Here is an 18,110-nt window from a genome sequence, read left to right on the forward strand (position 1 = left end):
GAACTACATAAAGGACTGGGTGACATTCACATCACGACCAGCTGTGTCACTGTGACATTCTTATCACCACAGGGCCAACATCAAAGAGAATCTCAGCACTTAAACCTGTCCCGATATCAACATTAATTGCGTGGGGGAAGGGTGTTGCCCGATGATAAAAAATTCTGCTGGGTTGTGAAAGCTGGGTCTCTGGAGAGAGGTGAAGGTTGGGTTTTTGGTATCCTCTCTTTGCCAGCTTCTCATTGGCTTAATCCAATTAGATGTACTGAGAAGGGCGAAATGTCACCGAGACGTAAATAGTGATCTCACGCTGTGTGGAAGACAGACAAACAAAGCTTATTCTGATCAGTTACACAAAACTGTGAAAGGGATTGCTGTCTAGACTTTGGGATTGCTAAGGATTTGGGTTTTAATGAGGTACATTGGTCTACAATAAGGAATGTTTCATTTACTTTCTTTCGTAGAACACAAAAGAAGATATTTTGAAGAACGTTGGTAACAGAACAGTGGTGGCACCCATTTACTTCTATTGTACGGACATAAAACCAATCCAAGTGAATGGGTTCCGTCACTGTTTGGTAACCAACATTCTTCAAAAGATCTTCTTTTGTGTTCTGCGGAAGTGTTTAATAGGTCGAAACCTAACAAATGCTTTTTATGAAAGATTGTATTTGAGAAATGAGAAATGTAATGCAATAACAGTCAATTTATAAGTGTCTTAGGTGTAAGGTCTTCGACGTAGTAAAAATGATTTCATTAACCTATTTGTTTCTTCCTTTTGTGTTATTCTAGCCCAATATCGGGCGGTACGGCATCCCTCACGGCCCCTCTGAGGAAAAGGTTGCCGTGGTTACAGTCGACAACTGTGATGTGGCCATGGCTCTGCGTTTTGGAGGACAAATTGGGAACTACACCTGTGCGGCCCGTGGCACTCAAACGGGACAAAAAAAGTAAGTCGAGCAGGAACAGAAATCAAAGACACCGTGAAACCAAAGACATTTCATGATGGCTAAACTTCAGACGTCTGTTGCTTTCACACAACCTCCCGTCATCCAAAGTCCTCAGGGTGTAATATTTTTCTCTGAAAGAGAGAGTGCGACGGGGAACCTGAGCGCACAGAGGCACGCTAACTGCCGACTGGTGTTGAATAGCTGATCATTACAGGAGATTACTCAGCGTTCTCCTACACCCATTTCACTTAGCTCCATCTTTTTTCCTCTAATCTCTGCCAATCTGGATTCTGTCTCATGTCAAACCAGTTTTATGGGCACTACAATGGAACACACTTCTGGCTTATCTGCAGAGATTTGCCATTGTAGGCTAATTGTGTCTGTTTTTCAAAAACAGAAGAGTGTGAATGTCCTTCTGCGTTTGCAGAGTCAATTTTCTGCCCAATGGCACTCGAGGTCTAGAAATCTTAGTTTTGCGTACACACAGACCTTAAAGGGACAGTTCACCCAAAAATGAAAATTCTGTCATCATTTACTTACCCTCGAGTTGTTCGAAAAGTGTATGCATTTCTTTGTTCTGATGAACACAGAGAAAGATATTTGGAAGAATGCTTTTAACCAAAAGGTTGTTGGCCACCATTGACTACTATAGTATAAACAATTATAAATGTTTTTTTTAGAATGCTTTCCTACATTCTTAAAAATATCCTCTTTTGTGTTCATCAGAACATAGAAAGTTATACAGATTTGGAACAACCTGAGGGTGAGTAAATGAAGACAGAATTTTTATTTTTGGGTGAACTGTTCCTTTAAATAATTTCCAGTCTGATTTGCAAACGTTTGTACAACGCTGTTATAATGCCTGTTAATCTTAAATCTTTTTACACCGGTGTTTTGCCACATAATAGAGGCTGTGATGAATGTTTGAGTATTTGTGGCTTCAGGGATCTTTTTGTATATGTAGGTCACTGGATCTAACCGGACCTCTGCTCCTGGGTGGAGTTCCAAACCTCCCTGAAGATTTCCCTGTACAGAACCAAGACTTTGTGGGTTGCATTAGACACCTGACTATTGACAGCAAGCCAATAGACATGGCCAGCTTCATCGCCAACAACGGAACCTCAGCAGGTTAGAAACTGTATATTTGTCCATGATGGGGCCAATCCTGAGAACTGTTTTCGAATAATAAAGTCTGGTATATTTACTTTAACTATTAATTTTTTTCCGCTCCAAAAAAATAATAAATGAGTATATAAATCAGTTAAAATAAGCTGTTATTTTAAAGGTCGGTGAGGGTAAAATAAAAAAAATATGAAAGATTTTTGGCAAAAAAGAAAAGATTTTTACATTTTTTAAAACATTGAAACTAGACTGTGAAAGATTTTCTTTTTTCTTTTGTGACTGTCTAAAATGTCAATCTGAAACCCCTGTATTAAAAATGAGGTTTTTTTCTTTCTTTTCAGGTTGTGCAGCAAAACATGACTTTTGTAGCCAGATTGTTTGTCAGAATGGAGGTGTTTGCGTGAATAAGTGGAACACCCACGCCTGTAACTGCCCATTAGGCTACGGAGGAAAGAACTGTGAACACGGTAAGACAATCCTCTCTTTCCTACTCTTTTATTTTACTACCTCATCTTGCTCAGTGGACAAACACACACACCTCACAGATTTTTTCCATGTTTGCCCTTGGCATCTTTGTAATACCAATGACTCACACTTATGACTAAGAGACATAGTAGAAATCTGACTGTCTGTGAACTATACCTTTGTATTAAAGTGATTGTTCACCCAAAATTCTGTCATCATTTACCTCTAGTCAATTCAAAAAGACTTACTTTCTTCTGCATAACACAAATGAAAATATTTTGAAGAATTTCGGTAGCCAAACAACGGCGGTACCCATTGACTTGCATTGGTTTTGTATCCATACAATAAAAGTCAATGGGTACCTTTGTCCGGCTAGCAACATTCTTCAAAATTTCCTCTTTGTGTTCTCCCGATGACAAAAGTCTAAATATTAATAGAAAAAAAGCCCAAACATTAATATCACTAAAATTGCTGTCGCACTATCAAGGCCGACTGCGAGACACTACTGTTATTTATGTTAGATATTTGCCCCGAGGAGAAAAGTGTAGGAAAGTTTGACATTCCTCCTGGAGAAACCTCTTGGATGACTTGGAGACATTCCTGAGTACATGAATGATAGTGATTATTTCAACTTCAGGACAGGAGAGTGTCAAAGCATCAAGTGACATGTTTCATCTCAATGCCTGTTTGTTTAATGTAACAGACATCGCTTAATACAACAACCTTGTTTGGTCTGGTTGTCACCCAACTATGTTGATTGCTATGTCTGGAACCATTTATTGATGTCTGATGACCTTCTGTCTGCAGTAATGCACGCCCCCTTGCATTTCGATGGCCACGCCCTGGTTTCATGGAGCGATACTGATATCACCATTGCCATTCCCTGGTATATGGGTCTTATGTTTCGCACCCGAAAGAGTGCAGGCGTCCTGCTGCAGGCCAGTGCTGGGGAGTTTTCTAAGATCAATCTGTTGGTGAGTATTGTCATCTGGAATTTATACGGCAATAGGTCACTTATAATGTAATGCGAAGTTGCTTCATTACAAAAGTTTTTAAAAAATGTATGACAATTTCCACCCTCTCTCTGAACATTCAAATAAAAAGGAGAGCGTTACTGTACCTTAGAGAGACAGTTCACCCAAAAATGAAAATTCTTCGAACCGTTATGACTTTCTTCCTTCCGCAGAACACAAAAGAAGATATTGTAAAGAAAGTTGGTAGCCGAAAAGCACTGGACCCTATTCACTTCTATTGTATGGATACAAAACCAATGGAAGTGAATGGGGTCCAGTTAACAACATTCTTCAAAATATTTTCTTCTGTGTTCTGCAGAAGAAAGAAAGTTATAAGAGGTTCGAAATGACAAGAGGTGAGCTTGGGTGAACTATCCCTTTAAAACATGCAAGGATTTGCTCCCCAGAACCAGTGTTGGGTGTAACTAGTTACTAAGTAATTAGTTACTGTAATTTAATTACTTTCCCCTTGAAAAAGTAAAGTAAGGGATTACTCTTATTTTTTCTGCAATTTAATTACAGTTACTTCTGATGTAATTAAACTAAATACTTTGTGTAATATGTGTGTGTGCAGAAGAGGAATTGACATCAAAATTCAAAGCCTAACTTTAAAATCTGTGCTTTAATGTATAATTCTCACATTTGTAATTAATAATAATACTTTATGTAGTTTATTATTTATTTGAATGAATTAAAAGAGCCTTTTCATGTCTATCCTTGAATCACTTAACTCATCAAGGTTGATGTAGGATATAGAAAGTAATTAGTAATAAGTAATTAAATACTTTTTCAAGAGAGTAACTTGTACAGTAATCTAATTACATTATCGAATGTGTAATTAGTAACTAGTAATTAATTACTTTTTCAGAGTAACTTACCCAACACTGCCCAGAACATCGGGGGGGGGCAAACTACTTGGCTTACATTAGGCATTTCTATTTGTCCCAAAGATGTTGAATAGGGTTCAGGTCAGGGCTTTAGGCAGGCCAGTCACGTTCTTCAGAAAATCCTTTCTTTATACACTTTACATTGTCACGCTGGAACAGCAACCGGCCCTCCACAAACTGATGCCGCAAAGTTGGAATAGTGTTAGGAAACAAATTAGGATTTGTTTTCACTGGATTTAATGGGCTTATCTGAACGTGTTCATTACATGGGGATGTCCACACGCTATTGACCATAGTGCGTTTTTCTTTAGAGAGCAAGAAAAATCCTGTTTTCTATTGTGTGTGGGCTTCAATAAAGCAGAAAAATGAGACTGTCCCCGTATCAGTTTTCTTACATCATGCTTTTCCAGGTGAGCAACAGGCACCTGCGTTTCCAAGTGTTCCTGGGGGTCAAACGGGTGGCGCTCTTGGATTTCCCTCAGGTCCGTGTGGATGACGGAGAGTGGCACCACGTACTCGTAGAGCTCAAAAGTGGAAAAGATGGCAAGGACATCAAATACATGGCTTTCGTGTCTTTGGACTATGGCATGTTTCAGGTATAGCGTTGCAAAATTTAGATCACCTGTGTGATCACCAAAATGTATTTTTAACATTTACGATATTGTTTTGATATGTAGAGGAGCGTAGAGATTGGTAATGAATTGCCCGGACTCAAACTAAAGAACCTGTATATTGGTGGGCTGCTTAAAAAAGACGGCACTGTGCTGAATGGATTTACTGGCTGCATGCAGGTAAATCACACACAGATATATTGTTTAAAGGTCTGTTTAGTCTCATTCATGAGATATCATGACGTGGATTTCTCACAGGGCGTACGAATGGGTGAGACCTCCACAAATACTGCTAACATCAATATGCGTGAGGCGATGAGGGTCCATGTAAAAGATGGATGTAATTTGCCGAATACATGTCAGTCGAATCTGTGTCCCACACACAGCCGGTGCAGGGACACCTGGGCATCTCACACCTGTGTCTGTGAGCCAGGTAACACCATTACTGTTGAATAAACACTGATTTCATTATTACAAAACACAAAACTTTTAAACCCCAGTGTTGTGTAAAACCTCATTAACTGTGTACAAGTGTACATTAAAGGTGCTGTGTGTAATTTTTTTGGAGGATCTATCAACAGAAATGCAATATAATATACATAACTATGTGTTCAATGGTGTATAAAGACCTTACATAATGAAGCGTTATGTTTTTCTACAATTCACTGTGGGTCCCCTTGCCTGTTGTTTCTACATTAGCCCTAAACGGACAAACTGCTCTACAGTGGGCGTTTCGTAAATACGTTAGCTCCTTCGGCAAAGAAGCGGAAACATTACAACATCTTGGTTCTGTGTCAGCCACCGTAGTGCTTCAAAAGGGAGGGGTGGAGTGAGCCGTTGGTTGCAATTCGCAACCTCACCACTAGATGCCGCTAAATTTCATACACTGTACCTTTAAATGTTTCTTTGCTCCAGGTTACTTTGGGAGAGACTGTGTTGATGCATGTCTCCTGAACCCATGCGAGCACACGTCCACCTGTGTGCGTGTACCCGGCACCAAACACGGCTACCGTTGCCATTGTGGACACAATTACTATGGGCAAAACTGTGAGCACAAGTGAGTATCTTTATTTTCTCTTTGGCACATTCATTGGTTTTTTAAATTGTTTGTTTGCTCAATCATTTATTAATTTGTTGTTTTTTAACTAATAAGGATGCCTGTTAACTTCCTCATAGCAGGAAATATTGCAATAAACTCTCTGAACACCTTAATAACCTTATAACAACTTCTTGGCAACCACACAAAAACACCCCAGCATCACAGCTTTATTCTTCTTGGCAAGAAATGCATGTCTTTAAAATCAGGACTGTGTTTTGAAAAAAAAGTCCCTTTTGCACAAATTTCTGGTGGTTGATGATTAAAAGATATGATCAGTGGATGTTCAGTGGAAGATAAGGCACATGCTGTAACACACAACTGACAGCCACTCTGGTGTTTGATGGTTTGTCTAGTGATCTGCCAACAAATTAAAGACATTTAAAAGTTCTCAGAGGTTTCGCTGCGAAGTGATTGGCAGACGCCGGCAGTGTTTGCGACAGCACGCCTATCCGCATCTGTTAATTCTGGTGCCGCAGTTTGGTGTGTCTTTGATGTCCAGTGTAACAGTTTTTTATAATGCAGAGGATAAAATGTTCCAGTTCTTTCATTCATTAAAAATATACTTTGGCTTATCTTGTTTCATTCCTTATTATAATTTATTCCTTATTTTGACTTTTTTGAACATATTTGAAGTTTTTAGAATGTTTATTTTATTTTATCCGAATTGCCTTGTCATGAGATTTTTGTAGTAATTATGTATAACGTGAAAACAAAAGGCAGAGCCACTTTAGTTAACAGTGAATTTTACTGTATGCGAAAATAGTTTTTAAATGCTTTAGTTTTAGTGTTTGTTACCATAAAATGTTCTCTTTTAATGTGTAAGAATAAAGGGAATGATATATTGCTGTTGGACAGGCAGTTGTGTCTTTGCCTTGCAGTCAGAGCTGTTTGCTTTGAAATTAGACACACAAAAAACCTCTACTGTAAAATCAAAGCAACTCTTTTTTTTTAAGATGAACTCACTGCTCAGTCTTTCACAGTGCTTAAACCATTTAAAAATATTAAAAACTGTATTTTTTAAAAATTATATTATAATATATTTCTGTTTATTATATTATTATATAAATAACATTATTAATATTTATATTATAATATGAATTATAATATTATCTGAAAACCAAATTACAATTTTAAATATAAACAATATTATATAAATATAAACTAGTTTCAATTTTAATTTATCATTTTTCTGCGCAATAACTTGGATTATTTACTTCGTGTCATATATGTTACATTTTATAATTATCCAGTAACACAGTTGTGTAAAAAATGTGAGGCATTACTAAATATGTTTTAGTTAAATAAAGTTTCAGAAAAATACTATTTCCCTACAATTAAAGGAATATATCTTTAAATTACATATAAAATGCAGATGTGTTTAATACTGTATTTTTTTAAACTAGAAAATACAGTATACTGTATTCATGAAAAGCCCCATCTCATTCTTTATCACACTCAGATTGGAGCAGCCCTGCGCTCATGGCTGGTGGGGATACCCGACCTGTGGGCCCTGTAACTGCGATGTCAGCAGAGGCTTCAAAAGGGACTGCAATAAAACCACAGGAGAGTGTAGCTGCAAGGTAAGCTGCAAGTAATCACATGCTCCACATTCTAATTATAATACACAACACTGGAAGTGTATGGGGGGGCGGGGGGGGGCTGCGGGGCATTTTAGATCAAGACACTAAATTCTAGAAGTTTTACAACAGTCCCTCAGCATATGATCATGTGACATTTATTGTTTTAGTTACATACGTATAGTTTTTTTTAAAGTATGTAAATATTTTATTTTTTTACAGAAATCTAGTTGCTTTTTATGACAACACTTACAAACGTCGATGCATGTTTCTATGCCATTGTTAATTGAGACATTTTTTGTTTTTAAAGGGACAGTGAAAATGTTAAATTCTTTAATCATCTTACATGTTATCCAGCATAACATTCATTGTTTCGAAAAAGTAACATTTTTAGGACGTCTATTGGACACACTTTTTTAGGAAAATTACTACCGGCCTCCTAACAGTGATACTTGCTACCCGTGCGACTGCTTCCACCTTGGGGCTCATTCCCGGACGTGTTACCCCGTGACGGGCCAGTGCGCCTGCAAGATGGGCGTGGTGGGCCGCAAGTGCAACCGCTGCGACAACCCCTTCGCAGAGGTGACGGTTGGGGGATGTGTGGGTATGTGTGCTGTCAATCACCCAAACTGTGAGCTGATTGGCCAGGAGAGCTGCGAGGGTTGTACAACGATTAATCGTGATTAATCGCATCCAGAATAAAAGTTTGTGTTTACAAAATACAGTATATGTCTGTCTACTGTGCATATTAATTTTGTATTTATAAAGACATACGTGCACATGTATATATTTAAGAAAAATATAAAAATTAATAAATGTTTATATATAATTTATATAAAAATTACATTTATTCGTTTGGCAGACGCTTTTATCCAAAGCGACTTACGAGTAGGAGAGCATATAAACATTTTATCAACACGCTAAACAGTACCGTTTAGTTTACATGAATACATGAAAATATTTCCTAAGTTTATATTTCTGTATGTGTATGTGTTTATAAATACAAAATTAATATGCACAGTACACAGACGTTTATTATGTAAATAAAATATACTTTTATTCTGGATGTGATTTATCGTGATTAATCGTTGCACAACCCGTGGTTTTTTGATCGAAGCTTATTTACAGTAACCATTCACAGCATGATGAAATATAAGTGTAACACTTGTTTATGGGTGCATACTCTATGAGTGCTTTCATGTCAGTATGTGGTATGTGTTATGACTGTCAGGTTTTTGGTCCTAATAAAGTCTTATCAGTGTCACTGTTCTTTTTCCTCATGTTTTGTTATCTAGTGGTTTACGATGAATGTCCGAAAGCGTTTGCAGACGGTATCTGGTGGCCCCGAACAATGTTTGGTGGTCCTGCAGCCACAAACTGCCCCAAAGGATCCAGTGGTAAGTCACAACTCCTCATGAGGTAAATCAAACAATTCATTTTCTTTAGTGGAAAAATATTAATGTTTGCTTTTTCTACAGGCACAGCGATCCGTCATTGTAGCGATGATAAAGGATGGCTTCCACCAGAGCTCTTCAACTGCACGTCCCTCAGCTTCTCAAAGCTAAAGAAAGAGGTGTGGACTACAACTTTAGTTAAGAACATCACAAATAAGTAAAAAATGAAGTGATTAGTCACATGACGCGAGTCCAAGAGAGAAATTATCACTCACTTTTCACTTACTTTTTTAAAATATTTTATTTAGAGTGAAGATCTTCATGCGAATAGTTCTCGAATGGACGGAGAGCAATCGAAGAGCCTGGCGGGTCTTCTGAACTCTGCCGTCGGCCACACTGACCATCTCTTTGGGAGCGACGTGAAGGTGGCCTACCATCTGCTGACCACCGTGTTAGAACATGAGAGCCTACATCAGGGCTTCGAGCTCTCCGCCACACACGATTCTGACTTTAACAAGGTACAGTATGGACACACACATAAACAGAAGTTTTAGTTTTAGTGCTTGTGATCCTCACATTTGTTTTGTCTGTGCGTTGTTGTTGTGGTAGAACATTGTCATGGCTGGAAGTGCTATTCTCGATCCTGTTAACAAGGACCATTGGAAGAAGATCCAGCACACTGACGGGGGAACAGCCCACCTGTTGCGTCACTTTGAGGAGTATGCCAACACCCTGGTGCAAAACCTGAGGAAGACCTACCTGAGACCATTCACCATCATCACTGACAACATGAGTTAGTATCTCATCCTTCATCTCATCCAATCCACTTTGCTCTACTGGATGGTACTAATATGAATTTATTTAACATGCAAGTTGTCGCGGTGGATTTTCTGGACTCCAGCGCAGACCACACCAAGATCCCTCGCTTTCAGGAGATTAGTGAGGTGTACTCAGAAGAGCTGGAGTCCTCCGTTGTCTTCCCAAATACACCCGGTGTTAAAAAAAACAAAGGTTTGGATCTCGCTTAAGCTAAACTTCCTTATATTTTCTTGTAGTATAAATTTATATTACTAAAAATATTTTCTTATATAGTTTTTCATAGTCTTTTTATAAAATGACCTTGTTATGTCTTGACTTCAGATATTTTTACATCAGAGGCATCAGATCAGATTGGACCAACTGAGTTTGACACCAGCATAGATGAATCAAATGCAGCTGATCCAGTAGCGTCCATTAAGAAAAGACGGCACGCAGAACCAGGTGACATGCCCGCTGTTGCCATGGTGATCATCTACAGGTCTCTCGGGCAGCTCCTTCCAGAAAGCTATGATCCAGACCGACGCAGCCTGAGGTGCAACTTGTGGGATTTTATACAAACAAATGCTAAAATTATTACAGACAACAGAATTCATATTTAGTGTTATAATGCGGAAACTGTTTGTTCCGTTTATTTAGATATAACCGTAATGCAAACATCAAGAAATAATAACTTTTATTCATTTTTTAAAATATTTTATTTAAAATATTAATGTTCTGTTCATGTCTCTCAACACTATCCAAATAAAGCGGTAATGAACAAAAATATAACTTAAAGTCCCAGTGAAATTAAAAATTACAATTCCTATTTGCTCATGAAATATTGCTGCGTTTGATGTAAATAGCTTGTCAGTGGTCATTCTCTTTTTTTAAATTCATGTGCCCTCATAATCTTAAATTAAAATCTGAAAATGCACTTCTGCCCTCTAGTGACTATTTGTCTCAAATGACCCAAGTTAGATGGCTTGGCCAGAGCATCCGTAACTCCTCCCCTTCAACTGTCACTCTGCTGCCTGTTCCATTTCAAAATGCAATGGCTGTTTTTATACATCCAATCAAATCGCAGTAGAAAAACAAGCCATGCCCACTATTTTTCTCTTTTGAAATTCCGTTTTACTCGGAAATTAGGCAGAATATAGAAGTAAAAACGATCGCAACTTCAGGTTCACGGGAACTTTAATATAAATATATATATTTAATTTCAATTATATTAATAGATTTGTCCTATTTTGTTTAAATACTTTAATTTTTAAATACGCCTTGGGGCCACTAAATATTTAAGGAAATTAAATTTATATATTTAAATTTAAAGTATATATTTTATTACATAAAATATTAAACCATCTGCAAACAAATGGTGCTTTTTCTGAACTTTTTTCTTCAATGACTTGTAACCAACTGGATCTGGGATTATTTTTAATAGATGTTTGTGTCTTAAGTATCCAAATATTGTTAAGTCACTATATGCATGTTTCTCACCCAGGTACAGTAAATGTTTCCGATCTTTCACATGTGTCCAGGCTGCCTACTCATCCCATCATTAACACACCTATAGTGAGCGTAGTGCTCCACAAGGAGGGAGAGCCCCTCTCCACCCCCCTCCAAAGACCCGTTATTCTGAACTTCAAGCTTCTGGAGACCCATGAGAGGACCAAACCTGTGTGTGTCTACTGGAACCACTCCATTCTGTAAGTGCTGATAACGGCTTCTAGTTATCAACAAAAGAAAGCCATATACATCAATGTATACATTATATTGTCTAAAGCCTGATTGTTTCGAGTTTAAATGTGTTTTGTTTTGTATAGATACAAGGTTTATGGATGTTTAATGTATCTGACTTGTTTTTGTAGGGTGGCCAGTGGAGGTGCCTGGTCTTCTAAAGGCTGTGAGTTGATCTACAGGAACTCAACTCACATCAGCTGTCAGTGTAACCACATGACCAGCTTTGCTGTCCTTATGGACATCTCCAAGCGAGAGGTAGACGACAACCAGCTTATTTTTAACCAAACACTAATCTGTAAATACAAACCTTTTTAATGTGACCCTGTATCTTCTCGTTTTTAGCATGGTGATGTTCTTCCTCTCAAAGTGGTCACTTACACCACAGTATCTGCTTCTCTAGTGGCCCTCCTCATCACCTTCCTGCTTCTGGCGATCCTCCGCAGACTGCGCTCCAACATCCACAGCATCCACAAGAATCTGGTGGCAGCCATCTTCCTCTCTGAGCTCATCTTCCTCACTGGAATAAACCAAACTGACAGTCCGGTGAGCAGCCAATGAGATTCACCGTACAAGAACACCAAGTCACCAACCATCCAATTAAATGCAAATGGATACATTTTTTTGCATTGATAATCCCAAACAAGCATAAAAACAATAATTTTTATTATACACTTAACACAATTTTCTTGTCCCCTTTGTAGTTTATATGCACAGTAGTGGCCATTTTGCTACATTATTCATACATGTGTACATTCGCCTGGATGTTTGTGGAGGGGCTGCACATCTATCGCATGCTCACCGAGATGCGCAACATCAACCACGGCCACATGCGCTTCTACTACGCCATCGGCTGGGGAATCCCTGCTATTATTACTGGTATGACACACACGCTCATTCACTGCATCGTTTATCTACCTGGCTTTTGTTTTGCATTATGTTAATATTCCTTGATTTCAGGAGCAGGTTGTAACTTGTAGAAAGCCTTGTGGATTAGTCTTGTGTTGTGCTCATTGTTTTTCTCGCTCAGGTTTGGCTGTGGGTTTGGATCCGCAGGGTTATGGTAACCCTGACTTCTGCTGGCTATCTGTTAATGACACTCTGATCTGGAGCATTACAGGACCAATCTCCATAGTAGTGCTGGTAAGTGATTGACAGAGCATTTGTGTGTGTTAATGATTAAATGTATAATTTCTGTGCTTGTAGATACAAACGGATAGTCCCGCCCCTAAACTGATGCCATTGGTCGAGCCAATGTGACTTTGTTGGTATAGTTAGTTAAAAGAGCAATGCTTTGTTAACATTACAGTATTCATGTTTTTTGAGGAAATCCTCATATGAACATTTATTTGTATAGATAATATTTAATTTCTTAACCTTTAAGAATCTTTATTAGCTTTGTGGGTTTTTTCATTCCTCCACCACTGACAACATTTTGGACAATTTTGTTAAAGCTGCCTGAATTTTTTGATCAAATCAAATCAAAAATTTTGAAAACACACTTTTAATATATTATTTTATATTTTTTAAATGAGAGATTTATCTTCATTGTTAGTTTTTTCCTAAATATTGGCTGTCACACCATAGGACACGTGTGGTTTATTTGTCAACAACCCACAAACAAATAATGGAAAAAATAGGTGTTCAAAATGGTCTCCTCACCTTTACCTCAATTCACAACAGTAAGCTTATTACAATGATTTGTGACCCTGGAAAAGTCATACTGTAAGTAGCACGGGAACATTTTTAGTAATAGCCAAAAATACATTGTATGGGTCAAAATGATAATTTTGTCTTTTATGCCAAGAATCATTAGGATATTAAGTAAAGATCATGTTCCATGAAGATATTTTGTAAATTTTCTAGCGTAAATATATAAAAACTTTATTTTTGTGAGTGGATTCAGCAAGATCGCTAACAAAAATGGCCGCTGCTGACCTTTCTTTGGGAATTACCCACTCAAGTCTGGTATCTATGTAAAGCTTAGAATTTCAGCTTTCGGGTTCATCTCTCCACAATGTCATTACAGCGTTAAGCCAATAGAGAGCATTAAAACAAACTGTTTCTTCTTAGTGGCCTTCTACAGTGCCTCTGATTAAAAACTTTAAAGGCGATTTTCTCAATATTTAGATTTTTTAACCCTCAGATTCCAGAGTTTTAAACAGTTGTATTTCGGCCAAATATAGTCCAATCCTAACAAACCACACATCAATAGAAAGCTTATTTATTCGACTTTTAGAAGAAAATTTTTGAAAAATTGACCCTTAAGACTTATGATTTCAGTTGCTATTTTCCTGGATGTAAATATATGTAAACTAAACTGCAATTTTATGTTTCAAATAGAGATTATAATACAGAGGATAAAGTTACCGATTGCAGCTTTGATAATGAAAAACATTCTTATTTTTTGACAGATTAATATGGTTCTAATTGTACTGGCAGCCAAAGCCTCTTGTGGAAGAAGACAGCGAACAGAAAAGTCAGGAGCAATGTAAGTTCAACAATTTTCCAGCTCAACCTCAATCAGTGTTACAAAAATACAGTTGACTTCAAATCAGCAAATCATTCAACTTCTCATTTGAACTTTTCTTCAGCTCTGCTCTTCGAGCGGCTTTCCTACTTCTGTTGCTCATCAGCGCCACCTGGCTTTTAGGTCTAATGGCCGTCAACAGTGATGCACTTTCCTTTCACTACCTCTTTGCCATTCTCAGCTGTGTACAGGTAATGTATATAACCAACAAGGTCTATTTTAAGAACATAATTATTTAAGAATCAGTATCAAAATAATTTTTTTTCTTTATATTATTAAGAAAGACGTTTTTTCTTCAACCATTAAATGAAGACTACTTCTCTTCACTTTAGGGAATTTGCATCTTCCTTTTCCACTGCCTTCTCAACAAAGACGTCAGGAGGAACCTTAAAAGTGTCTTTTTGGGCAAGAAAGTTCCAGTCGATCAGCTCAATGGAACACGGCCAACTTTACTCACTGTAAGTTTGACCTTAAGATTATCTACAGTACTCTCACAGATATTTGAACGACGTCACCATGTTACAGTCTTATTCACAACATGAGATTGCTTTAAAATGAATAAAGAGGAACATAGTAAGTCACTGATCGTAAGACTTGGCCGCTGTTGTTTTAGCGTTCTTTGAACGGTGATGCCTACACAGAGGATGGAGGGCTGTACCGCACCACTATCGGAGAGTCAACAGTATCTCTAGAGAGCTCCGTGAGATCAGGCAAAAGTCACGGGAGCAGCTACCTCGCATGCACGCTCGGGTAATAAACTTATGCTAGGTTTTTACATTTCAGACAAAATAAATGAGTGGTGCTTCAGTAAAATAAAAATGTATACCTTGAATTCAAGTTGGATAAAAGGCAAATGCATAAATGTAAACAATTGTTCTTTTCACACAGGGAGAAAAAACACAGCGTGTCATCGAACGGCGGAAAAGTGGGGCGTGACGAAAAAGACTTGTCACTATTATTGCGCAAGAATTCAAAGCCAGAAGGTAAGGACACATTTAATCTCACGTGTTTTCTGATTTTATGTCCTTTTCCTTTGAAGGTTACGTATTGGAATTTTATATAACAGCCTATAATGGAAAGCAGTTTTGTAATCGGAAAACAATTAACTTGTGTAACCGTTTGTTCAGACTCCGATTCAGACAGCGAGCTCTCGGTGGATGACAATAGCAGCTCCTACGCTTCCTCTCACTCCTCTGACAGCGAGGATGACGCCAAGTGCTCCAAGACCAAATGGAATAATGAAAAATCGCCCGTCCAGAGCACTCCTAAAGGTGCCCGCGGCCTCTTTTATGACCACAGATATCATTGTTTTCCGTCATGTTCTACTCAAGCAACAATGAACACTGAAAATATTTAAAAGAACTGCTCAGTTGGGCGGAGGTTGTTCTTTTTAACTTTGCCGGTGTTATTTCGCAGGTGATGCAGTGTCCAGTCATAGAAAGCCATACTTGCCGGAGGAGCCGCCCACAGCCGGTGAAAGTGAAGATGTGGCTGGTCCGGAGAAACTACGTGTGGAGACAAAAGTCAATGTGGAACTTCATCAGGGAAATAAAGTCAGTCAGAATGGAGATGTGTCTCAGAATGAAAGCCCACCCAGTCAGCCAAACAGCAACCAGTTACCAAGGAGAGGTGAGCTATTTTATATACATATACATTTATATAAATTATATACACTTATAATCACATTTTTATAAAATAAATCTATATATAAAACACGCACACACACACACACTTGATTATATATCTTACAAAATAATACACTTACTAGATGTATATACTATGTTTCTTATGCTTGTTTTTGTTTTTTATATATCCTGTAGGCATTTTAAAGAACAAGATAACCTATCCCCCTCCGCTGACAGACAAGAACATGAAGAACCGTTTGAGGGAGAAACTCAGTGACTACAGCCTGCCCCAGATACCCCGTAAGAGTCCGTCAGTGGGGTCCGACGAGGGGGTTTGCCCGGGAACAGAGTCTAACAGCATCATCATCAAACCCCCTCCACTAGTACCACAGCCTGCGCTGAACGGGCGGACAGGCCCAACCACCCCAGCCGAAGATGAATGTGATTCTGAGTAAGTACAATGACAGATACATGTTACGTTATGTGAACATGTACATTAGCTGATCACATCTCTGTCTTTCTTGTCTTAGTGGAAGCAATGAAACTTCAATCTGAGTCTTTTGGAAAGACTGCAAGTGGTCTGATGGACCAATGATGACCAGGCAGTATTAAAACACAGCATGGTCCTGTCCAGAAAACATGATTGTCTATGTACTGTTTATGAAGATGTAGACCAAGCACTTGGTATCCCAGCAGAAAACGTTGAGATGCACAAGGACAGAAAAGCTTTCTGCCACCAGAATGCTACACTGGATGGAGCTGCATGGCGTAGCTGCTCTGAAGATATGACAGGAGGTTTGAGTTCCAGTTTGGATAGAAGTTGGTCCAAAGCTACAACATGGTAAAAATAAAGACGGATATGAATTCACATTTGTATAGATTCACTTAGACTTCATCAGACATGTGTAAGTGATGTTTATAGTTAATATTTTGTATTTTAGATATTTAATAGGGTTACCTATTTGTAAATTGTAAAATAGGATTTCAACGTGATGCCAGTTCTGAATATTTATGTTTTTGTTTACTGTGATATTTTTACAGCACTGTTTTAAATTTACTTGATGTGTTTAAGTTGTGTCATTTTATATTTGTGAGAATTAGCATTTGTATAATGTTTATAAATTAGTTTTTTAATTTTGTCGCCACACAGTTCCTTTAATTGAGTTTAATTTTTCCCCAGTCATATTAGATGAATTATCAGAATGAAGATATCCACTGTACACACTGTCTGTAGATCTCTGCCAACATTCTGTATTGGGTTGAATGGACAGATGGGTCCATTGTATTTTTACCACTGACAGTATTTTACAGCATATGTTCAGCATGCCTTATTTTTTTTATTACTGCCAGTGCTGTACATTCAAAAACAGTGTTTTTATGTTTGCTAAGAATCTAAATTACCAACAGGGTTTCAAAGTGAAAAAACAATGTTACTGCTCTGCCAAACCTCTTGTGTGAATATACACATTATGCTTTTGTTCACAAGTTCAGGGACCCTTTTTTCAGTTTTACTCACTGTAAATGTCAAACTATGATAACTGATACCAGTAACCATGTAGTCTGTGTTTAGTTAATAGCATAGAGTTCATTGTATACAGTAGTCTTTAAGTGAACAAAGATCCTATTCCATAAAATAGATCAAATGTGTATCCATGAAATACCTCCATTACTTCTCAATATTCATGAGATACATTATAGGAGATACAAGCATGTAACGATACAGGCATTTATAATCTTGGCACTGATAAAACATTACACATTGTAAATAAACAAATGAGGAAGATTTAATAAAAACATTGTTAGTGTTTTGTATGCTACTGGTTCAGCAAAAGTTGGTGATACCATATGAAAAACAATGTTTCATCATTTACAGCCCTGCAGAAAAAAAAACAATAGAAAATGTATTGGATTTAATGGAAACTATAATGGTGTCTACTGGTATGTGATGGATTCTATTGGTGGGATGTTATCTGGCAGATGGGAACCAAATCCTATTGTAATCATGCACAAAAACACACTAAAAAAAGGAAATGTGTAATGGTTTTAATGGAAAAAAGCTAATGGATCATAATGGTAATCTAATGGAAACCTTATCATTTCTGTGATGGTGTCTTATGTTTTTTTAGCAGGGATATTACCATGGTAGTTTTTGAAGGTGAAGTATTGCTTATTAATAATACCTTAAATAAATCCCTGCTCTAAAAAATAAAACAATAGACAACATAAAAAGAAATTGATTTAATGGTTATAATGGGAGTTGTATTGGTTCCCTTACGAACATTTTGGTGCATTGATTACTTAG

The 18,110-nt window shown here is 37.7% G+C and overlaps 1 protein-coding gene across 1 annotated transcript in view; it reads left to right on the forward strand.

Annotated features, from left to right (window-relative positions):
* The window catches only part of celsr1b (cadherin EGF LAG seven-pass G-type receptor 1b), a 44,461-nt gene extending 26,877 nt beyond the window's left edge, over positions 1-17,584 (forward strand). The window contains exons 6-35 of the mRNA XM_057330532.1: positions 793-950; positions 1,915-2,078; positions 2,414-2,539; positions 3,345-3,511; positions 4,848-5,033; positions 5,115-5,228; positions 5,307-5,481; positions 5,964-6,105; positions 7,607-7,727; positions 8,145-8,328; positions 9,020-9,121; positions 9,203-9,297; positions 9,427-9,636; positions 9,728-9,911; positions 9,992-10,129; positions 10,259-10,469; positions 11,455-11,622; positions 11,785-11,911; positions 11,999-12,199; positions 12,358-12,532; positions 12,684-12,796; positions 14,068-14,144; positions 14,248-14,374; positions 14,516-14,641; positions 14,797-14,933; positions 15,072-15,166; positions 15,311-15,454; positions 15,600-15,812; positions 16,004-16,259; positions 16,339-17,584. Of these exons, the coding sequence (XP_057186515.1) occupies positions 793-950; positions 1,915-2,078; positions 2,414-2,539; positions 3,345-3,511; positions 4,848-5,033; positions 5,115-5,228; positions 5,307-5,481; positions 5,964-6,105; positions 7,607-7,727; positions 8,145-8,328; positions 9,020-9,121; positions 9,203-9,297; positions 9,427-9,636; positions 9,728-9,911; positions 9,992-10,129; positions 10,259-10,469; positions 11,455-11,622; positions 11,785-11,911; positions 11,999-12,199; positions 12,358-12,532; positions 12,684-12,796; positions 14,068-14,144; positions 14,248-14,374; positions 14,516-14,641; positions 14,797-14,933; positions 15,072-15,166; positions 15,311-15,454; positions 15,600-15,812; positions 16,004-16,259; positions 16,339-16,363 (4,461 nt within the window). The 3' untranslated portion in view covers positions 16,364-17,584. The remainder of the gene's footprint in view (positions 1-792; positions 951-1,914; positions 2,079-2,413; positions 2,540-3,344; positions 3,512-4,847; positions 5,034-5,114; positions 5,229-5,306; positions 5,482-5,963; positions 6,106-7,606; positions 7,728-8,144; positions 8,329-9,019; positions 9,122-9,202; positions 9,298-9,426; positions 9,637-9,727; positions 9,912-9,991; positions 10,130-10,258; positions 10,470-11,454; positions 11,623-11,784; positions 11,912-11,998; positions 12,200-12,357; positions 12,533-12,683; positions 12,797-14,067; positions 14,145-14,247; positions 14,375-14,515; positions 14,642-14,796; positions 14,934-15,071; positions 15,167-15,310; positions 15,455-15,599; positions 15,813-16,003; positions 16,260-16,338) is intronic.
* The last annotated feature ends 526 nt before the right edge of the window (positions 17,585-18,110 follow it).

This window comes from Triplophysa rosa, linkage group LG3 (genome assembly GCF_024868665.1).
Source record: "Triplophysa rosa linkage group LG3, Trosa_1v2, whole genome shotgun sequence".
NCBI lineage: Eukaryota > Metazoa > Chordata > Actinopteri > Cypriniformes > Nemacheilidae > Triplophysa > Triplophysa rosa.